Source organism: Cydia pomonella, chromosome 25 (genome assembly GCF_033807575.1).
Source record: "Cydia pomonella isolate Wapato2018A chromosome 25, ilCydPomo1, whole genome shotgun sequence".
Taxonomy (NCBI): Eukaryota; Metazoa; Arthropoda; class Insecta; order Lepidoptera; family Tortricidae; genus Cydia; species Cydia pomonella.
Genome location: NC_084727.1, coordinates 10,696,683 through 10,720,734, shown reverse-complemented (window position 1 = coordinate 10,720,734; position 24,052 = coordinate 10,696,683). Strand labels below are relative to the sequence as shown.

General features: G+C 38.0%; 1 protein-coding gene and 1 long non-coding RNA gene across 4 annotated transcripts in view; both read right to left on the bottom strand.

The window, feature by feature from the left end:
- Positions 1 to 3,702: 3,702 nt before the first annotated feature.
- LOC133531595 (UDP-glucosyltransferase 2-like) overlaps positions 3,703 to 24,052 on the bottom strand; it is a 28,433-nt gene continuing 8,083 nt past the window's right edge. The window contains exons 1-10 of one of the 3 annotated variants that reach the window (XM_061869905.1): positions 23,800 to 23,962; positions 18,118 to 18,269; positions 16,881 to 16,968; positions 13,707 to 13,869; positions 12,722 to 12,916; positions 11,588 to 11,807; positions 6,524 to 6,743; positions 5,827 to 6,046; positions 5,379 to 5,482; positions 3,703 to 4,576 (exon numbers count right to left, since the gene is read on the bottom strand). In XM_061869905.1, coding sequence (XP_061725889.1) covers positions 4,386 to 4,576; positions 5,379 to 5,482; positions 5,827 to 6,046; positions 6,524 to 6,743; positions 11,588 to 11,807; positions 12,722 to 12,916; positions 13,707 to 13,869; positions 16,881 to 16,968; positions 18,118 to 18,261 — 1,545 coding nt within the window. In that variant the 5' untranslated portion in view covers positions 18,262 to 18,269; positions 23,800 to 23,962 and the 3' untranslated portion in view covers positions 3,703 to 4,385. Of the gene's footprint in view, positions 4,577 to 5,378; positions 5,483 to 5,826; positions 6,047 to 6,523; positions 6,744 to 11,587; positions 11,808 to 12,721; positions 12,917 to 13,706; positions 13,870 to 16,880; positions 16,969 to 18,117; positions 18,270 to 23,005; positions 23,088 to 23,799; positions 23,963 to 24,052 lie in introns of those variants that run through there. The other 2 variants (XM_061869904.1, XM_061869907.1) reach the window with 2 other exon arrangements.
- Positions 8,327 to 8,981, bottom strand: LOC133531615 (uncharacterized). The gene is made up of 2 exons (XR_009801564.1): positions 8,935 to 8,981; positions 8,327 to 8,683 (listed from the first exon to the last, which is right to left on the bottom strand). It is a non-coding gene; the product is annotated as an uncharacterized LOC133531615 (long non-coding RNA).

Below are 24,052 nucleotides of genomic sequence, written 5' to 3'. Positions count from 1 at the left end.
CAAACATAACTTTTAGGGTGCCGTAGAGTAACTGAATTTTTTATACAGAAATATCGGACTTGGGAGTAGATTTTCCAAAGCAGAATTATTGATGGGTCCATTTATTTTCATACAATTTTGTATGGCAGAATTATTTCATCTATAGTGACTTTTAAATGATGTTTAATTGCTCAAAAGTTGCTATGGATACTTTTTACGTAGATAGGAATTTAAAAAACCCGCATGGAAATAGAATTTTCATAACTCTATATTTTTGGACCACCCTATTATCGAACCTACTCAAAAAAACACGGAAATCAGTTTAGAAATGTGACATGTAGAGTAGAACAGTACCCCTAGTGTAATTTTTTTCAATAGCGAAACGTGACGTACGCGTTTGCGTTAAAGTGTCATTTTGTATGAGATTTTTGAGTTTCCAAAACGTCCCGCTTGGCGCGCTGTTCAAAATCCCATACAAAATGAGACTTAACGCAAACGCGTACGTCACGTTTCGCTATCGAATAAATTTACACTAGAGGTACAGATGGACATTTGAAACAATGTTTTCCTAACAGGCTAATTCGAACGTACACTGATGTCATTAACATCTAAAAGATGAATGACATCTTTTCAGTTAATTTATCGTGTATTTCGCTCAAAATTCAAAATTCAAAAATTTATTCTGCAAGTAGGCCTCAAGGCCTCTTTTGCAAGTTAGTACAACATGTTAGTAACATCATATAGCTCGTACTCCGAACATGTATTGGCGCAAGCGAGACGCATGATAACTAAATAATACATATATTTAATATATCAGTCGTGCATTATTCTGATGTCAGTGTGCTTGTCTGCTTCGTGCATGTCGGTTTGTTTGGTTTGCCAGTCTTTTCAGTATTTTTTCCTCCTCGGAGTCTTCAAGTCATAATAGAAGGAGTTTCATAGTCAAATTTGCCTGTAGAGGAGAACATCTGGACATACGAAAGCAGATTGCGCGAGTCAAAACGTAGACCTACGCTACGCTTCGGTCAATAAACATAAACAATGTCTGATTCAGCAATTATAGTCTGTCAAGCCATTTCCGTCAGTTGAAAAAAGCGGCAAATTTAAAAAATGTTGGCACTAAGGGTTATCGTCTCATACAAATTTTCTAATTTTTCTACTGACAAAGTTGTTTGATAGACTATATTTTTATTTATTTAAACTTTATTGGACAATATAACAAATAAAGTACAAATGGCGAACTTAATGCCTAAAGGCATTCTCTACCAGTCAACCATCAGGCTAAACAGAAACAGTAGTACGTGCAGGCATTAAACAAAAAGAAAACAGAATAAGTAACTTAAAACAAGCAAAATAGCGATAAATAATATATACTAACGATTATAAACTTACATAAATATACTATAAATAAATATACATACATATATATTAATTTATGTACCCAGTGCAAAAAATACTATGACTACGAAGGACAACTAACCAGAGAGCTTGTCGAAAAAGTGCTTGCGCAACATACGCTTAAACGAGAGCTTGGTTTGAGTCTTTCTGATGTTGAGTGGGAGATCATTCCAAAGCCGGATCGCCTGAACGGTAAAGGAGTTAGAGACAAAACCAGAACTATGACAAGGAACAGTAAGCTTGAGACTACGGGACTCGCGAAGGGTGCAACCTGTTCGGGCAGTTATAAAATGAAATTTGGATCTGAGATAGTCGGGTGCTGTTGGATCGAATAAAACAGAGTATAGTGTGCACAAAATTCGCAACGATCTACGTTCACGAACAGGGAGCCAGTTAAGCCGACGGCGATATGCAGATATGTGGTCATATTTACGGAGTCCGAAAATAAATCTGATGCTATTATTAAGAAGCCGATCTAGCTTGTTCAGAGAAACTTGTGTGATATTCGTGTAACATACATCAGCATAATCTACAATAGGTAATACAAGAGCCTGAACAAGGAGCACCTTAGTGCCAATCGGAAGGAAGTGCTTAAGCCGGTATAGGGCTCTAAGTGTGTTAGTGACCCGGCGACATACGTCCGACACCTGCGGTTCCCACGTCAGGCCGCTGTCAAGAATCAACCCCAGGTTCCTCACCTGTGATGCCAGTGGTACAGGAGTATCCCCGAACACAACAGGAGGCAAGTGAGCAATGTCGGCCATGGAGAGTAAGCGGGGACTTCCTAGAACAATAGCCTGGCATTTGGACGGATTCACGGAAATGCCGAAACAACGGGACCAAGCAGAAATGCGATTCAAGTCCTCGTTGATTTTCGCTATAGCAAAATCCAGATCGTTAATACTACTATGGGCGTACAATTGCAGGTCATCGGCGTAAAGATGGTAAGAGCATGCAATGTGAGACGCAATCAAATTAATAAAAATGGAAAAAAGAAGTGGAGATAGTATTCCGCCCTGCGGAACACCAGACGTGAGGTCACACCAGTCAGAAAATGCAGAACTGTCAACGCGAACCATCTGACGTCGATCTTGAGGATATGAGGCGAACCATTCAGCCGTTGATGACGTAATATTCAAGTGATTCAACACAGCCAACAAGAGATCGTGATTAACTGCATTAAATGCGTTTGAAAAGTCAATCAACACCAAAACCGTCAGCTGCGTTGACTCCATAGCTAACCTCACATCCTCAACGATCTTAAGCAATGCCGTGGTAGTGCTGTGGCCAGGACGAAAACCTGATTGAAATGGAGTGAGGACATGGTTGGAGTAGATATGAGCAGATAGTTGTTTGTGTACAATAGCTTCCAAGACCTTAGACAAAAAAGGGAGAATAGAGATGGGACGAAAATCTTTTAGTGTACTGGGGTTAGAAACTTTTGGTAAGGGAATAATATGTGCTTTACGCCACAACGACGGAAAAACCCCAGTTGACAGTGAGAAGTTTATAACATGGGTTATAATTGGGAGAATACATTCCAAAATGCAAATTAACATAAGTCTACTAACCTCGTCGTGGCCAACAGCATTAGATTTGATAGAGCTAATAACCTTAGCAACCTCATCATCAGTTACCAATGTAAAAGAGAAACTTGTATTAGAGGGGCAGGGCAGGGCGGAGATGAGAGAGAGACTATGAGATTTAGTGACAGGATCTAATGTGGTCGATTTCGAAAAGTGAGAGTTCAGGTCATTTAAAGAAAAAGAGGAAAAGGACATGCCATGACTCTGTTGTTTACCAAAACCGATTGAGTTTAAAAATTTCCAAGTTTCCTTAGGCGATGATGGAACAATGTTATTGAAAATATGTTTGCGCTTCGCTGCTCGCACCATCTGATTACATCGATTTCTTGCAATCTTGAACAAGCGCCAGTTCTCTTCAGAGCGATCCCGCTTATATTTTCGGAATGCCCTATCTCGCCTAGTCATAGCCATGCGAACCACATTTGTAATCCAAGGCGCGGGTGGGCGCTTCAGCCTTACCGAACGAATAGGCGCATGCGCATCATACAACTTTAAGATAATATTGCTTAATGACAATACCGCCTCCTCCATTGACTGTGCCGACAGTACCACCGACCAATCTTCATTACGTGCACTTTCCCGTAAAGCCTCCACGTCAAGCCTCGCAAAGCTGCGAAGTCGTAAATAAGTGCAAGGTGGTTTTGGAGGCTTGATCTGGTAGCTCAAATAGATTAGATCGTGGCGTGAGAACTACTATACTATATTACCTTATCCCAGAGAACTGGTAATTTGAAAAAAGTTTCTTTTTAATTCTATTTTATTTAAAACATTTTAGTATCAAACAGTATCATTTGTCAACTTATTTATACATATTACAATATTTTAACTATTTTGAGGCACTTTTATCACAGAGTATTTGTACTAGCTGTAAGTTCAAATATACTTTCAACCAAGGATTCTTTATTACAAATAATGACCATGTCTTTATCAGTTTTAAGCCTGTCACTTTCTGTATTAAGTAATAGTTATCAATAATTTAAGTAAAAATCATATGCATAGAGAAATATAAGTAAAGAAAGTAACTCCATACATACTTACTAAAACGCGAGTTATTTTGTAGTCGACATCTAACGTCCAGTAGCGGATTTATCAGTACCGCGACTTGACACCAGATGTCACAAGTGTCGCTACTGACGAAAAATGTATTGCCAACTCAATTTTACGTTCGTCGCGACATCTATTGTCAACTAGCAGTACAGATAAATTTCGCTACTAGACGCTAGATGTAGACTACGAAATAACTCGCGTTTTAGTAAGAAAACTGGTGTATGAAGTTACCACTCTTTCTTTACTTATTTTTCTCTATGTTCACGTGTGATGATTCTCCCATTTCATTGAATTATTCTATTTTAAACTTGTTTCTTAAAACCTAAATAACTCAACTGTTGAGTATCCACTTAATTTTGTCTAAATAACGCATTCTTAATTCTTTTTAACTTTCTTTCCTTCCTTTTTGGCGGGCTTCCCTAAAATTGAGTTCAGCGCCATCTTGAGGACGCATTTGACCAACTTTACGGCCACGTACAGCGCTATTAAGACCACCGCGAGTTGGTCGAGCATGTAGCGTTCGTACCACGCGTAGTGGTACGTCGGAGAGCGTAGGTGTAGTGCACCTGTGAAATATATAAGATAAAGATCAAATTACATTTATATAGGATGTTTATTTTGTCAGCTACAGTAATTTACGGATTTAGGTCGTACTGAGCGACTTTTACTATGGGCACAGCTATGGGATCAACCCCGAAATCGCGAAAATAAATCGGCTGTTTGACCTTGACATTTTCTATGGAAGAGTAAATATTTTTTCGCGGTTTCGGGGTTTGCCCCATAGTAAAAGTTGGTCATTATGACTTATACTTACATATATTCAGCCCGTAAATTATTGCAGGTGACTAAATAATTTAATATGTAATGTAAAAATTCAATAATTTTGCTTTATTTAGAGCATAGCCATAGATAAAAAAAATTGTGCGTGGAGTCCCTCCGCGCGGAAGAAGTGAAACTTCGTAATGCGGAGATGAAAATAATGCTCTAAAATACATATGGTTTATAGGTATATTACAGTTTCACCGATTACAGCGTTAAACGTTTAACGCAACCTTGTTGGAATTCGCATAAGAAGTTTCACTTCAATAAGTAAGCATAGAGTGCTCACTCCATACATCAGTTTTCTTACCAAAACACTTTCGTAGTCGACAAGTAACGGATTTCCCAGTACCGCTACTTGACACTAGATGTCACGAGTGTCGCTACTGTCGAAAAGTGTATTGCCAAAACAATTTACAACTAATATTACAAGCAGAAAATAACTCGCGTTTTGGTAAGAAAACTGACGTATAGAGTTACCTTTCTATACTTAGATTTCTCTATGCTGTCTGTACATTGCAAGTTAAATAAAAGTTTGTAAGATATTACCTTTGGTTTGAATGGCAAGCTCCACGTAGTGCGCGATGAGCTTGGCGGGGGGCACGGGCCGGTTGTTGAACAGTCGGGATAGCTCCTTAGCTTTGTTGTAGTAGCTGAAATGAAAAATTAAGTACATGTAAAATATAGTTTTCTGCATCACACTTGCCCGAAAATATCTTATTTCATGTATGTATACTGTAGGACAAAGGCATGTATTGTCCCGTGGGAGTTATGGATTATCAAAGCTCCCGGTAGTTATAGCTTTTTTAAATTGTGTCACTAGGTAATTCATACGAACCAAGTAGGTAAAAATGAGTTTTTCCATTGAGAAATAAGAAGTACATGGAGTACTCACTCCATACATCAGTTTTGGTACCAAAATGCTTATTATTTTCGTATTCGACATCTAGCATCGAGTAGCGGAATTTTCAATACCGCTCGCTCGACCAGTTCTTACCTATTGTCAGAAAGCATCTTATCCAGCGCCACCTTCAGCCTGTCCCCCATGTCGGGTGCGAAGGGCACGGCGAGCGCGTACCCGGCGCGCTGGGCTCTCACGGCGTTGCCGGGCTGGTCGCCGAACACGGGCACGGCTAGGAGAGGCACCCCGGCTTGGATGGCTTCTAGCGTGCTGAGGAGGCCACCGTGAGTTATGAAGAGCTTGATGTTTGGGTGCGCTGGAATAGAAATAGCCCATTTAGAGGAGGGGTTCGAGCCAAATCATATATGGGTAGAGGAGGTTATTCGCCACTTTTCCGCAAGAAATGGTTTTGCGTTACCTGAGGAAACAAATTTGAGTTAGGTAACTTGACGAGACCTACCTATAAGAGATCCTTTATAGTTCTAATTAGCTTACACTTATTAGTATCTGTAATGCCATATAATGCAGTCGGAAGATTCGGTGGAGATAAATTAGATCAGAGCGCACTAAAGGACGTCGCACTTAAGGATGTCTTCCTGTTCTGCAGGAGAACAAAAATATTTCAAGAGAAATAGTGTGGTTATGCCGGGATAGTAACCTTCAGCGCAGCTCCAACTCCAGGAAATCAGGCTGAATGAATGTAAAAGCGATCGACAGCCAACCTGTTTCAGTCCAGACGTCCCTCCACTACGTGTAGGTACATACATAAGCTATAGGAATAACAGATACGCACCTAATATAGAAGGTTGCGGCATCCACGGCCTAATATGCACGTTCTTCGGCAGCCCCTGCAGCGGCTCCTCGAACTTCCAGAGCACCGTGTAGGGCAGAGCCCCCAGGATCTTGATCAGGTCCTTCCGGGTCTGCTCCGGGATCGCCGAGGCTTTGATGACGGAACCCATGCTGAAGTATACGACGCCGTTCTTGGAGCTGTCCATCAGGTCTTGGAGATCCTGAAAATTTTATACGAAATGATTAACATGCAACTGATGGTCACGGTTACAGCCTAGTTAGTTAGTTAGTGCTTCTGGTATTTCCGCAACTCGACAACCATTGTGGCTATTTTGCGTGAAACGAGGTAGCGCTACTCTAACCACCCCAGCTCCTCCACGAAGCCTAGCGATGTTTTCAGGTTGCTAACTGCCTCCTTTAGTGTGCACTACTCCCTAGGTATTTGTTCCTGTATACTTCTACCTGTTTGCAGTCTAGGAGAATGTGTTTTGTTGTTTCCTCTTCTTCCTTGCACGCTCTACACATGGGGGTCTGTTTTACCCATATTGTAAACAAACACCTACTTGTTTAGTGTATTTTGTCCTGTAATTAATCCTACTATTTTACGTAGTTGGTGTCTAGGTGTTTTCAGTAGTGTTTTGGTGAGCTTGTAGTTTATAGTTCCGGTAAAATATCTTTGGTCTGCCTGCATGTGTCCATATCCTTCCAGCACTTATTGTGCAGTTGTCTGTGATGTAGGTAGGCTACAGCTTAATATCAACCTTCTTGCATTTCGACAAGGTTCACAATGTCGCGCGCACACGATAGGCGTGGCGTTCAAAGAGTTAAAATAAAAATAAACTGTTCTGAAACCATTTTTAACTTAACATTAAATCAGAGCAATTCAGCGAGTTTAGATCTAGAGATCGTCTAGAACTAAAATTGATTCAACCATCGAGGAACTCGTATGCCACTTCGCTGTATGCCACAGACAAATACACAGACACATGAACATACAGATAATACATTTTTGGCAAAAATGTAATTGTTGGTACAGGCTTTTATCCAAAGAATATAATACTCACTAGGAGAAGAACGCTAACTCCATACAAAAAAATGCCCCTTTCAAAAGTTCGTTTATACTAGTGGCGCTCTCTTTGTATCTCAGTACTAAAATTGACAACCGGTTTAGCCTGGCGGGTTTTGGTAGGTAGTGATCCAGTTCTAGCTAGTGGTTCTGGGTTCGAATCCCGGCGACGGAATTTCTTTTTGTATTTTTTCATTTTTTGTTTTTGATGGGGTGAGGTTTTTAAATTAGTATTTATCAAATAAAAAAATATTATGTTACATATTAATCAAAATCACAGGCATCTTTTGTCCTAAGAGATAATGATATCTATATTTTAAAGTTTATTCAATATAAAAGGTAACAATACAGTTTATTATCAAGTTATAAATATTTTTATTCCTATATATTAGGATAAAAAGAGCTTAATTCGTTCGAAAAACATACAATAGGCAGGAAAAAAGTCATTTTTTATACAAATTTATGTATCGGACGGGGCTTGTTGAACTAACTGTGACACTTCCATATAATATCTACATACCTATATGAATTTTATTCAATGAGACCACAGGTCGGTAATTTCGGTTCATTATTGATGTGGGTACCAAATAGTTAACCTATCCTGTGCGTGTGATTATCTTTTGATTTTTTTAAGAAGTTATTTTTGTTTAGGTCGTCTATTTTTAGCGCATGTTTTAATTCCCAGATCACCTTCATAACAATAAATAGAAGTCATTAAAATTTTCATGATAAAAACAATTTTATATATATACATATACTATTTATTGCATTTAATATAGATTTTTATATATCTAAAACATGATCTTTGGCACATCTGATTTTACTCCACAATTGCAATTAGTGTAACTTGTAATCATATCACATATATCAGCCCAAAAAACTAAAAATTACATGAATATATGACAGACAAAGTTGTTATTACATCTATCCGATTGTCGGACACTTTCTGCTCCACAGCTCAGTGCAGCGGTCTTGTTGATGGTCACCGGGAAACTACAACTAGTCACAATTATGTGGCGGATCCGTGCCTTTTGATTTTGAGCCTTTCCAAGGAAATGATATGACGCCCAAGGATTTTTTGCTCACGTTCACCCTCTAAAACAAAACAGTCACATTTTAAACAATACTATAACCTATGTCCCTAATTACTAACCTTGCTAATAGCTACCAGAGTTCTAAATTGCCAGCTAAAACAATGTTAGAATTTACATCTATGATGAATTTAGATTGTAATTTTGGACGCGATAGGGCGGCCGTGCGACTTAAGAGGGTGGTAAGATTAAATTTATATATTTGAATTTGGCAATAGTACACTTATTTTATTTATAGATTAAAATATTTCTTACCTTGAAATAATTGTTGTTTCTTAGTTTAGTACAATGGATTAAACTTTGCGGTGGATTTTGAATTTTAAAAATTAATCAATAAATCTATTTCAACAACATAAATCGTTATTTAATCATTTTATATGAAAACTGATAGTTTTGAAAATGAAAATAGTTTTGCGTCAATGACTTTGACAGCATTGACATTGCAGACTTTTGTCTATGTTCTAACCGGCCAGACCCAAGTGCAAGGCTTTATGGAGGGTATATGTGCCTCTGACCTCCATAGATTTTATGAACATAGACAAAGACAAACTGAAATAGGTAATAATTTATATAAAATAATAATAATTTACATATGGTAGTGTGACATAAATCAAAATATTTGATAAAAATGATTTTATTTGTTCCCAAAGTTGAATAGACAAAGTCAGATAGGAGCAATGTTGCTGTAGCAAAATATTTTTATATTAATAACTGGTATCTATTTCCAGAGCGTCAGACCACACATGCGCAATAGGCTTGTGTCAACTAACAATGAAACCAATGGATGAATGTTTCTAGGCGTAAATTGTAATATTTAATCAAGGAAAACCGAAATAATTCCTCATAAAAAAATAAGATTATTGTTATTTTTACAAATTAAAATCAAAAAAATACCCCCCTGGCCCCTCCGCCGTGAACGCCAATTAGAACGTATTACGTCACATGGTGATATGCGCCATTGTTGTTGTTGACGTTTGGTTATGATTTTCATACAACAGCACAAGTCACTTCGTTTTTTTCTATTATTATCATTTTTCGACAAGTTGAGAGTGTTATTTCCACCCATATCGGATAATACTAGCATAAACTGCCATGGAACCTGGATTTATCAAAGCGAACAGCAATAATTTACCCAAAATTGACGCTGTTATGCTAGGCCGATTTTTCGCGTCGAACACTGACTTTTGTTCATCGGAATTTCGTAATATTAAAACTTCTATGTAAGTATAAACAATACTAAAATACTGCTTATTATCATTTTCACGTATATTTCACTTTAGCACGCAGTCAATTATTATTTGAAGGAATGTATACCAATTGCAAATTAATTGATTTTGAGGTTAGAATTACAATGTAAATATAGAGAGATGATATTGTAAAGACACTACTTTGTCTTAGTGTCTTAAGCCCTATCGCAAGTTTGTGGAATAGTGGGTTTTTAATTGCCTATTTCGAAAGTAAGAATTAGAAAATAATTGTTTGTTTGCTCCCAGGGCAACAAAAAAAGCTTTGGTTTTTCTTAAGATTTACGAGTTGAATATGTAGTCACTACTTTTTTTAATAATATTTACCTACATCGAAATGATCTTCACAAAAATAAATTCTCGATGTTGTTGATAAACAATGAGCATCTTTCCTCCTTGCCAGTTTTAACCACTTTTTCGTATTTTTTCCTTGACCGGAACACGTATGAATAATTTAGTCGGAGTTTTTATACTTGTATTTATACACTGGGGCACTATACAGTTTTTAAAATACGAAGTTTCCATTTTTATTTAAACAAAACAAACTTTCGCCGTAAGTGAACACAATCGCTTGCAACTATGTGACGTCATTCACGACGCCATGACACTTTCTGGTGTTTTTACGTCAGTTTAAAAATATTTTTTTCAAACTTAAAATATGTGTTTTAAATATAATTTTTATCATGAAATATTATTTTTTTGGGGTAATACAGGTACTAAACTATCGAAATAAGCCATTTTTGAAATTTACGACACAGGCCTATTATGAAGCGTCATATCTTTCTAAGGAAGTCGACAGGCCTTGCTTTTATCGCTGACTGTCCTTTCCTTTCCACAGGCAACTAATACTCATCGAGACAATCCTAATAACCCTAAACACAATTAGGTTGCGTTGTTATATCAGAGTTCATCTCCTGTCTCCATCATCAGATCAGCTCGATGTGCACTGTCACCCGACTTATTGTATGCAAATTTTCAGCTACATTGGAAACCGGGTGGGCTAAATTTAACTTGCAAGATTTGACCCGTACAAACATACATAATAGATTTAGATTTATTTATTACACAATATACGATTGCATTACAAATTACATTCATGTCAATTTATATGAATCTATATTGTGATTGTCAAAAATAAATTCTAATAATGACTAAAAATAACATCATAATCCAGATAGCAACAATTAATAAATGGAAATTTTCATCTGAAAAGGATCGTCAAGTCAGAATTTATTGTAAAACAATAATAAAATAAAAATTAAATAGAATCAAGAAACAAAAACAATGTAAAATATGCGAAAATAAATTATACAGTTATGTCAAAAAATTCAATAATTGAATATAATGGATTCTCCAGCAAAAAGTTTCTCAATCGACGCTTGAAAATCGTATCGGATGTTTCCGTCCTCATTTCTGCAGATCGCTCATAATAGGTAAACATACACGCACATACACATACACACACACACACACACACACACACACACACACACACACACACTTATTACACATATACATATTAGTTACATTGCAAGTTAAATAAAAGCTTGTAATAAAAAATAGGCGCTCGATGTTTTGATGTTGTCACTCAAATTGACTGCTTTCAGTAGTACAGTTGACTAAAAATACGAGTACCTGGCTTATTTTATAGTTTCCATAGGTACCTTAGGTAGCGGCGTGTGGTGGTCCGCAATATGATACCCGGCGATATCCACCACATTAGGAGGCAAACTGACAGCCGGCGCCAGCGACGGATGCGAATTGGAGAGCAGGATGGAGATGTTGTAGATGGCCGTGGAGTAAGGGGGAAGGACGATGCCCTTCTTCTTGGCTAGAGGCTCAAATATTTCATGGTAATACTTTTCGCTCACGGATATGTCCCACCTGGAGTAAGAAGAATATTTTAGCATACAATTTTAATGAATATATGACGTTAAGGAATTAACGGTTAGCAATACGAAACACGAACAGTTAATTTAGATTTTTTAAATAAGCATTGGTATAAGATTATAGGAGAGCGTGGCCGTTACCAATTTTGAGATTATGAGCTATGAATGGAGACTACAACAGTCAAAAATTTTCGTAGATGGTGCCAGACAGCATAAGGTTTTCAGTGTAAAGAATTATTTAATTTCTGGAAGCGCTGGTGGCCTAGCGGTAAGACCGTGCGACTTGCAATACGGAGGTCGCGGGTTCAAACCCTGGCTTGTAACAATGAGTTTTTCGGAACTTATGTACGAAATATCATTTGATATTTACCAGTCGCTTTTCGGTGAAGGAAAACATCGTGAGGAAACCGGAGTAATCCCCACAAGGCCTAGTTTACCCTCTGGGTTGGAAGGTCAGATGGCAATCGCTTTCGTAAAAACTAGTGCCTACGCCAAATCTTGGGATTAGTTGTCAAGCGGACCCCAGGCTCCCATGAGCCGTGGCAAAATGCCGGGACAACGCGAGGAAGAAGAAGGAGAATTATTTAATTTCTCAAAAAGTAATTTACATTTCAGTTATATGACAAACATTTTTCTTTAAAATTTGATGAACAGGTTTTACCTATCTCTAGTTTTGTTCTAAGACTTCTGCCTTGACATCTAGTTATGATAAAAAAGCAAAGATTTTCACACTATTCATAGGATAGAAAATATCACGAATATTTGGCAACTATTCAGTATTTCGCCACTCTGCCGAATATGGGTATCCGGCCAAATATTGCGTACAATTCGGCCTAATACCGAAATGCCTATTACACCTACTTATAAAGAAAAAAATCATCAATCAGAAGTATTACAGTTTACACTTACAATCGCCCAGCAGTCATCATCGCAATCATGGCAGTGTTCCCCATACGCTGCCACAGGTTCATCGGTATCGGGAAGTCACTCATCATGGTAGGTACCAGCGCGGCGCTGCCGATGTCTGCCATCATCGATTCCACTCCAGTATGGATGACTGTGCCGCTCAGCACGATCCATGGGACTTGGAGGATTGCTGCGAATCTGCGGAATTAATAGGAAGATTTTTAATCACTTTGAACCTTTACATTTTTATCCTTCGCTCGAAAAAAGCTTTTAGTAATAAACATGCACAGACCTGAACATGTGCCTGTTTATTTCATCGGCATCACAGGGAAAACGCCATCGTCGAAACATCGGAGGTAAATTTAGAGCTTAATACGCGATCACAGACGCGATTAACCCTTGGGACGCCTAGTGCCTGATCCGTACCAGTCCTGTCAATTGCCAGAGGGTCTTCAATTTTTGTACCCGTCTACTGCCTAGTCCCGGATCTGTACAAACTGTCTCAACTGCCTTGAGCCTTATCAGTCACCAAATTTATTCTAGCATATTCTAACTTAATTTTGAGATCTAAACACTTACAAATAGAGTTTTATATTACTTGCATTTCAATGCAATATGAGTATAAGTCGCGGCAGTCAACGGGTGCACGTACGCGAGCCAATCCGGCGTTTGAGGGGGATGGGACGAATCCGGCACTAGGCATTTAACGGGTACAAGTATGTTTGTCGGTTCGGCGTTCCAGGGGTTAAGTTTCGTTCCATAATTTAATAATGCGTAAAAATCGTGAACGTTTTAATCAGTATTTTGCAACGTTTTTGTAGAAGCCACAAGTAGCAGTGAGTACCTATGGCTCCTCTGCACGATGGTCCAACACTGGATCAGCGAGATGGCCACACCAAACGAGAATGTTAGGTATGAATTTTATCTTTGCGGTTACCACTACAGACACGTGGCACAGGTAAGAAGAAAAAGGGAAATTTATAAATACCCAGCCTGCAGATCGGAGAAGAAGACCTCAGTGACCACAGCATCATACTTGTCCATCAGCGCCTGCTGGACCCCCTTGTTGGTGGCGGCGGCGATGGAGATGTTCCTGCCGAACTCCATCAACGTGCCAATACTCATGTGCGACACCTTCAGTGGGTCTATTTCTGCCGAAAATACGTCATAAATAAATATAAATAAATATTATAACGAAATTACGAGAATCTTAAACTGGAGTCTTAGTTTTGGCCTCAATGTAAATCCATCTAAAACGCAGAGTATTATTTTTGAAAGTTCGAAGCTGCTATTGAAGACCGAGCAACTTTACAAATCTCGAATTTTTGAAGCTATGATTCTGTCGCGCTGCGATGGGCGGGAGCGAGAGCTATCTAAGTGTGAGTGCGCGCACACAGATGCGAGACGCGAGCGCTCACTCATTGCGCGCCGTTCCGTTGACATTTACTTGATTTACTTGATGGCGTTGTAATTAACAACTCCCAGCTAGTCAAGAATTTAGGAATTCTAATGGACAATACCCTATCTTGGGTACTTCAAGTGGGCGAAGTAAGCAGGCGAATGTTTGCGACAGTGAGCTCCCTTAGAAGAAAATTGCGCTTGCTCAAACTCTCCTTCTCCCAATTTTAGACTATGCTGACGTTTCGTATTTTGACCTTACAGAGGAGCAAATTAAGAAATATTGGCATTCGGTTCATATTTGAGTTACGCAAGTATGACCATGTTTCTCATTATCGTTCACAACTCAAGTGGCTTCCAATTCGTTATCGTCGTAACTTTACCCTCGTGTATTGTATTCTATTTCTTCCTACAATTCCCCGCTATCTTAAGTAGCGCTTCAGTTATCTTAGTTCTGTGAGGTTGTCACGCAGTCTACTTCTTTCTGTCCTATCTTCTTCTTCAAAATTTTACAACAAATCTTTTACCTTTCAAGCACTTCGACTCTGGAACTCCTTACTTCCAAACATTAGACACGCTCAATCTCTTGCTGTATTCAAAAAACTACTTAAAGAACATTACCTATCTCTCTGTGTTTGAAATACATAGTTATTTTTACTCTGTGGTTGATATGTTGCTGTTATATGTTGGTATATTTTGGTTTGTGTCTAATATATTTATTATGTATGTTTATGAATGTCTATTTTATTTTCTTATACGTGTATGTTTATTGACCTAAATTGTGTTTATGAAAGTAGGCTTCATAACGTTTTTGTTTGCAACACCTACTCTTTTTGATTAATTGTTTTTATTTCCGCTACCCAAAGGTTGTCTGGAAGAGATCGCTCTTTAGCGATAAGGCCGCCTGTTGTCTGCCTCTATCACTAATCAATAGTTTTTCTTTAAGCTGTATCTTTTACTGAGGTGTGCCAATAAAGAGTATTCTATCTATCTATCTATTATAGGGACATTCTTACACAAATTGACAAAAAAAAAAAAGTCCCACGTTAAGCCAAGAAGACTTGTGTTGTGAGTACTCAGATAACGATATATATAATATACAAATTCTTAAATTCATAGAAAACATCCATGACTCAGGACAAATATCTGTGCTCATCACGCAAATAAATGCCCTTACCGGGATTCAAACCCAGGACCATCGGCTTCACAGGCAGGGTCAGAGGAGTCACTACCCAAGTACCCACTAGGCCAAACCGGTCGTCAAAAAAAATATAAAGAAATATAAACATTCATTATTAAATAAAATTATTTAAAAATATTGTATATACGTACAAATGTTGTGATTGGTCAATAGAAGTATTATGACTAAAATACAATTCTCTTTACAATATTATACGTCGGAAACTGCGCGCTGTACAGTGTGCCTGGCCAATATGCCAATCGTTTACGCTCCGTAGCGTAACGTAGTCATCTCTCTATCACTCTTCCAAATTAGTTCGACAGACACTAGCGTTTCATTAAACGATTGGCATCTTGGCTACACACCCAGTTGAGTTGAGTCGCGCTCTGAATAAACTACAAGTAAGTAGTTATGCTAGTCCGTTGATTGTATTATTACATTATGTTGTGAAATATATTCATTTTACCACATTTTACTAATTCGTCATGTTTTTGTGATCGTTATCGATCACAAAAACGATATACATCATGAGTAAATAGAGATATGTAGGTCAATCAATTTTTCGTGTTATGGCTCCATCAAGGTGTAGATGATTCTGCCAATGTCGAGGTTGGATAAGACACGGCTAGTATATGAATCTTATTAAATAATTAAATTAGGCAATTGAGACAAGATTATACATCAGGCATAAACATCAACATGTCATAAATGAAGGTCGAACTTATATCGTTTGTCATCGTGACCTCGCGTTTTAATCGTGTTTTATCTGCCGGATTTTGAAACTAATGAATACATATTTTTGGGGTTCCGTAGCCAAATGGCAAAAAACGGAACCCTTATAGATTCGTTATGTCCGATGTCTGTCCGTTTATGTCACAGCCTTTTTTTTCCGAAACTAAGGACTATACTGTTCAAACTTGGTAAGTAGATGTATTCTATGAACCGCATTAAGATTTTTACACAAAAATGGAAAAAAAAAAACAAAAAAATTTTGGGGGTTCCCCATACTTAGAACTGAAACTCAAAATTTTTTTTTCATTAAACCCATACGTGTGGGGTATCTATGGATAGGTCTTCAAAAATGATATTGAGGTTTCTAATATAATTTTTTTCTAAACTGAATAGTTTGCGCGAGAGACACTTCCAAAGTGGTAAAATGTGTAGTTTGACTGTATTGTGGGAAATGGGTAGTTTGAAAATAAACACGCACAAAAGCGGGTAAATTACAAAATCCTTCCCATATGTCCTTTGTCATTGCAAAGTTAGCCTAGTCCGACTATAATGTATCGTCACAGATTATATAATAATAATAGGTCTTAAGAATAGTTCTGACGGTATCGGCAGTGAGCCCTGGCTTTTTGCACCGTCTGCGGTGTGCGATGCGTAGGTATGAAACCGAGTTCGCCAGAGAGTTTCATAGATCTGTGAGCATACCACTGTGAACACCGAAGTTCGTAAATTGCGGGCATCTTTCTCTGTCACTCTAATTAGGCCTTAATTGGAGTAAAAAAGAAAGATGCCCGCAATTTGCGAACTCCGGTGTTCGCGGTAGGCCCTCTGATGTGTATTAATGGTGTGACTTACGTGCTATAATCCCCGTAGTTTCACTGACGTCGATGAATGTGAGGCCCTTCTGGGCCTCTTTCTTAGGGTATGGGGTCGCCCACGTCACCTGTGAACCGCAAGCGTTTCATATAATTAATCATTTAAACTTAATTGCACATGAAACAAAAAATACAAATGGTAGACAGAACTTAGAATTATCACTGAAAAAGCGTTTTCACATTTTCCAATCCGATATCGAATGTTGGATACGACCACAAAGAAGTAAAAAAAAGCTCCTTTTTAGGGTTCTGTAGTCAAATATTGAGCCGCAATTTGGATACATAAGTCAATTATGCCGACAAAGTGGTAAAATTTAATTTTGTACGGAACCCACGGTGGGCAAGTCCGACTCGCACTTGTCCAGTTGTTATTTCTATTAGTAGAATTTAGCCGGTGCGATGTGACGCAGCACACTCCACCGACTCGTTGCCGCCTAGGCTGAATCAGCAGAGTCATGCGATCTTGCAGTGCTATTTTACCTCAACATCGCCTCCCCCACGTAGTCTCCCAGTCCTCTTCCTAGCCCTTGCAGCAGGATATGCTAGCTGGAGTCACCGCATGAACTGAACTGAACTAAAAGTAGAATTTAAATGCCTAGTAGTGGAGATATATCGAAGGGAACCACAAGAATGAAGATGATCGAAGATGCACTCTTTTCTTGAAATTTTGAAGGTTGTAGCGGTCTGGGAATACCTCGGGCGACATTTCATTCCACGGTTTAGCTGTGACGTTGAGGACTGCCAACCATCTAAGTGGTGAAGATGGAAATGTCGTGTAGGGCGATGGCAGAAAGAAGCACCAGGAATTAATCCGAATAATGCTACCCATGGGCTCTACTCGTATCATCCGGCACATGGATATGGCTAAAAAAAGCTGAGTAGTTGACGGATCTTTCCTAAGGGGGCAAGTACACAAGAGATCCCTATGGGTCGAAGTGTATCCGCAAGGGCCCCCGTTATACATGCGATGGACAATGTGTGACTTAGAACTGGGAAGATACCTAAATAGAATCTTGGTGGCCGCACGCTGTTAGTTCTGCCACGATCTGCTAACAATTTCAACCAATTCTTGCGAGATTTTGTGAGTAGGTTCGATAATTATAGGTATGAATTTATTTAAAGTGGAGTCATGGGGGTTCCCGAGGTCGACAGCTCACAGCTCACTCACTAGGTATCTGGGATCACCTATCTGGGATATAAAAACAAGGTTAACATACCTCATGGCCGGCTTTCAATAGGGCTCCCACAACGCCCTGCCCCAGATGGTGATGGCTCTTCGAAGGTACGGGGAATATAGCCAGGATCCTGTACCCTAGTGCTGGCGACAGCAGCGCCAGTGCTGCTAGGATCATCAGCTTCATTTTGGACTCTGAAAATAAATACTAACTATAGTGTTTAGATATACCTAAAATAATACCTAATTTAAAAATTTACTGTGTCGGGCGAAACATAGTGTTGTTGTATTTGTCGATGGCCGATCGTAAGATCAGGCAGATCGTAATGTTTTAACGGTAGTCACATTAAACCAATAGGTAGGTAGGATAGGTTCGTAAGAGTGCTGGTCCCCGAAGGGCAAACTGTCCAGAAATCCGTCGAATCAGAGAACGAGACAAAGATTTCACATTTGACAATACGCCTAGGAATTTCACGAACTGCCTGATTTAACGATCAGCCGCAGACGAATTGTTAGTAGACGACTCTGCCTAATACAAAATTCACCTCACTAATAGGGCCATTAAGTCACAAGGACCAGCCGCAGCATGGCCACTCCGATACAATCGATGTTACGTGTTGAAACTGTTGAGCACTAGCATAGAGAAATAACAAGTAATAGAGTGCTCACTCCATACATCAGTTTTGGTACCAAAATGATTATTATATTCGCAGTCGACATCTAGCATCGAGTAGCGGAACTCTCAGTACTGCTACTCGACAATAGATATCGCGGCAAACAAAAAGTCTAATGCCCAACGATTTTCAACTAATATTATAACCAGAGTAAGTGTAGGAGTTGAAAATAGAGTTCCGGTTCTACTTTTAACGATCCTTACTATAGTTGATCCTTACTGTAGTTGTATCCGCAATTCGGACCGTATCTTACAAAGTTCTTATTACAAAAAAAGTTGTCGATTGAACTGTCAGTCTTTCGTTTTCTTTTGTTTTTTCTACGATAATTAAACTTATTTATTATATTGTATTCTAATGAATACCTTACGAAAACATGAGTGAAATAGTGATGAAGACGGAGTAAATTTTTTCAGGTTGTATTTTTGCCTTCCAAATATATTCCCACTGCTGTCGTAAAAAGGTTTGTGTACTACACGATATCAAAGTAATTTACATCTCGTGCGCTTTTTCCTTACTACGCTAAAGATTCTAAATTAGATTCACTCGCTACGCTCGTTAATATCATAGAATCCTTTTAGAATTAATACGTGTTTAAATTTAGATTCTAAGTCAAGTATGGTGTCATTTTCAACTAAAGTAGATAGAGTAGATCCGATTAATCTAGTTATAATATTCGCTAGAAATTGTTGAGCATTAGACTACGAAAATAAGCAGCGTCTTAGTAAGAGAACTGATGTATGCAGTGAGCACTTTATGCTTACTTCATTTATCTAATTATTATTTCTCTAAGTTTAGATAACTAGGGTAAAGGCACCAGTAGTCAGCCTTATAACGCATTTTTAAAGTTTGTACTCTCGACGTTTCTATAGGATTAGTCGGATAAATAAACGCATGACATGGTTAGATCAAGTGTTTATTATAGTTTTGAAATAAACTAACTGGATCCGTGAAACCCAGTGGTCAGCCGCATTAAAACGTTATTTCAAATGCGGCTGACTACTGGGTTTTACTTTAAATTGACTGAGACATGCCTAACTAAATTTGAAAATGTAAATGTAACGGTCCTAACGGTCGCATTGGATCGAAAATAAAAAAAATAACTAATAACCCGAAAGTCAGCCGCGGGAGGCTGAGCACTGGATTTTTTGTAAAAAAGTGGTATCCAGTGGTCAACCTCCTCAATTTATAAGTTAAATATTGATATTTCTATTTAAATATAACGCAATTTAATAGATAAACTAACCAATAAACCCATCATTAACAAAAAACAGTAACTTTTTATATTAAAACATATTTTTTCTCACGCGTTAAAAGAACACCACGTGCAGTAAAAAATATGGCGGACATGGCACTCCAGCTCTCGTCAACAAACATCACCTTTATGAACGAGTATATTTCCTCTCCCCGATACCTCACCGCACCTGCCGCGTTACGTATTAACGAATAAGGAATCGGAGCTCCTATTTGACTATACGCGATTTGTTTAATCGAATATACCCGATATTTATGACCAATAAACGACTTAAAAGGCTGACTACTGGTCCCTGGCTGGCCACTGGTGCTGTTACCCTATATCTTTTGCAAGTACTTCCAGACGTGCGTTATCTAATCTACAAGTATTTGTAGACGGGTTATCACAAGAGATACCAGAGAGAGCGACTGCTTTTTAGCCGACACAAAAACGAGGGAATGCGTTTTTTGACTGCTTATTGTTCGTATACTGGAGAATAGTGTTTCATGCTGTACTTATAGCTTCACTAAGAAAGCATATAGTACATTTTGTAGTGTGAAAAGTCGGAAATTCGCGATGAGTGGAGATAAATTAAAACACGACCCGACCGAAGCGAGTCATTTAAATCTACATGAGTTACGAATTACCTATTCGCACGTTTATCGTACGGTCAGCATCAAAAGTAGCGGATCATATAACGTTTTATAAGTATTATATTATGTAACAGCTTAACAAAAAGTGATGTATTTAATATAGAACAACTAAGACTGTAAAAGATATACTATTGAGCGCGAATTTTAGAAATTTATCTATATTTCCAAAAGTTATCCGGAATGTCAGATACGAGTACTTTTGTCGCGTTGTTTCATCTGCCACTTTTGATGCTGACTGTACTACGTTTTACGGTACATAATGATCGTTTATATTTTCGACATAGGCACGTAAAATAATTTTGCTACTGAGATCAGTACAAATCAGATTATAAAATAGGATTACGAAAAACAGATGACAATCAACCTTCGTCCATCACCTCACAATATCGCAGACACATCTTATACACAACCATCCATCGACTTGCATCGCATCGACATGACACAATCTGGTGCTCATGCCAGAAGGGAGTTCAACAGCCTTAGAGCCCGCACAGCTGGTGAGTTTTTAAGTGCTACAGTGCGTGTAATTGGGACGGCCAAAAGCTAGTGACTTCGCGGTCGCAGGAGATTTTTGGGCACAAATGGAATAGCGAGTCTAACAGTTCTTCCTACCAGCTCAGGATCAGGACAGTCGGTCTCGCCACGTAAAATTCCACATGCAACCACTAGAGGATTGTAATTGCGCCTTACTGCAAGGGAATTAAAACCTAATGATCCTAACAAGTACTAGTGTATGTATAATTAATATCCCGTCAAGGAGGCTAAGGCATTTTCGTCCCAATAGCAATTACCAAGCTACTACTAGATATAGAAAAAACAGTTTCAAATGCAGGGCAGGCATGAGTTTAAATAAAGTTTCTATAAATTGTGATAACGACATGTATAATGATAGCATACCAGTAAACAAAAATAAAGACTCTAGACACATCTAAGGACATAGAGAAGTAAAAAGTAATAGAGTGCTTACTCCATACATCAGTTTTGGTACCAAAATGCTTATTTTTTTCGCAGTCGACATCTAGCATCGAGTAGCGGAACTCTCAGTACTGCTACTCGACAATAGATATCGCGGCAAACAAAAAGTCTAATGCTCAACGATTTTCCGTGGTGTGAGCACTCTATTACTTCTTATGCTAAGGATAATTTGATATCAAAATCATTTAGTTTTGACATTTAGAGATATTTACACCATTAAATAATTTTAGATTTGTTTGTATCTGTTTGTGTTTTTTATTATTATTATTTCCGTTTTTTTTAAACGTTTATTTGGTAAATATACTAAAAACTAAACTACAAAACTTAAAAACCTAGATCTAAAAATAAATAAAACTAGACTTAAAATAAAATAAAACTATCCCCCTGCGGCATGGTGCCGTAGATGCTAGCAGCATTTCCTCGCTGTATCGCAAGACTAATTCTTTGAGCGAGGAAGCTGCCAGCTCTGCGGTCACCAGTGACCTCTCTAATCCTTTTAGAAACTTCCTTAAAAAGGTTAAAGGCGCTCGGACCCCACGGACCAAGGGTCTCGACGCCAAATGGTACGAAATTATATTCGGTGCCGAGACCCCTATATTTAGTCTTTTTTAATTTTTCGGCCGCCTCTTTTTTGTATATATAAATCTGTTCTTATGCTATAGAGTGTAGGAGCTTGTATGTGTAAATTAATTAATTGGGCAAAAACTTTTATAATTTATGATATTTCTATGAGAACCTGTAATTGGCTCCGTAATTCTATTGTAAGTTATATATATATAGCGTTGTTGGTTTTCTATACTAAAATAAAATTAAAATAAGCTACGGTGTCCGCTTACATCCTGGGATTCGTATGCTTGCTATCGTAATTTTAATAAAAAAAATAACAGTTCGCCCTTTATTGATATGTTTACTATATTATATGCTAGAGAAGACTTTTTTATGGACAAGGCAAAACAGGTTTTTTGTAACAACAACAAATGGTAAGCCTATTTATATTAATGACTCTGTGCGCTGTAGACTTCGAGTTAACTATATGTAATTATGTATACATTGTGTCGTTGTACGGGATGACAGCCTTGAGATGATAATAATGATAACACTGCAGTTTCCGCCGAGATAACGATTTATTGATAATATTATAAAATTAGTTGCTTAAGAAGGAATAGCGATCCTGGTGAAATTACGGTATTTCTATGAAATTCCATTTCGAGAGAAAACGTTTTCCACTAAAATCTTTACATTAAAATCTTAACAAATCACTTTAATTTTGATGTCGATCGCTTCAGCATAATATATTGTAGGTTTATAGGTTACCTTTTTTGAAATAAGGTTTATTTATTTTTCAAATAAAAAAAGGAAAATCCTTAAACCTAGTTTTTCATTGTGTCAATAACATACTTAAATTGTGGAGATTAGAAATATTTTGAAGTAAAAACACGTTTTCTCTTTTTGTAGGGATAATCATGTGGTATACTTCCCTCTTAACGAATACACTCCGCGGCGGTCGGGCATGTACTGGCTTAAAATAGGTAATAATTGTAATAAGTTTATGCCATGTGACGTAAAGTGCTGACAGGCGACATTTATTTATTTTTTATTTAATATTTATTTTGAAATGTAATAATATACAGCATTACAGTCGAGACCAAAGCACTGTACAATTCAGATTATATAATAGGATTACATACTAGGAAAAACAGATCACAATCAACTTTCGTCCATCACCTCGCAATACCGCAGACACATCTGATACACAGCCGTCCATCGACTTGCAAACATATCACAATCTGGTGCCCATGACAAAAGGGAGTTCAGCAGCCTTAGAGCCCGCACAGCAGGCGAGTTTTTATGTGCTACAGTGCGTGTAATTGGGACGGCCAACATGGACATGGACGGACATGTTAATCTTTGTACGGACCATACAGTCGTGTAACATATTTTTGGCACTTTGTCCGTGTCGATATTTAATACCTTGCCGCTCGTTTTTTTTTAAAGAACTCACTGTGTTTAGACTAAATTAAAAATTCCGTTTAAATCCGTTTCATCCGACACAGAAACCTACGCTTCGTTTTGTTGCGATTAGATTTATAATTTAAGAAACACGAATTTATCTTATTTTTATTAGCTGCAAGTGTCAATTTATATAAACAAAAGATTTGATTCAGGAACATATACAAAAATATCATACTCACATAAAACTTAACAAAAAACACAATTCACAATCACTTTCAAAGGTGTTTCAACGTAAATATTCACTTTACATAGGTATATAGTAATAAATGTTAACCGAAGCGATAGACAACATACGCCACGCGCGTTAGAAATTAAACTGAGACCGGTTCATGTGCGTCGGAGTCTGGGCAGCACAGTAGGCGTGATGACACTAATAATCAGGGGTCGGACAAAAAGTGCGTATTTTAGTAATATGGTAATGATAATAGATAT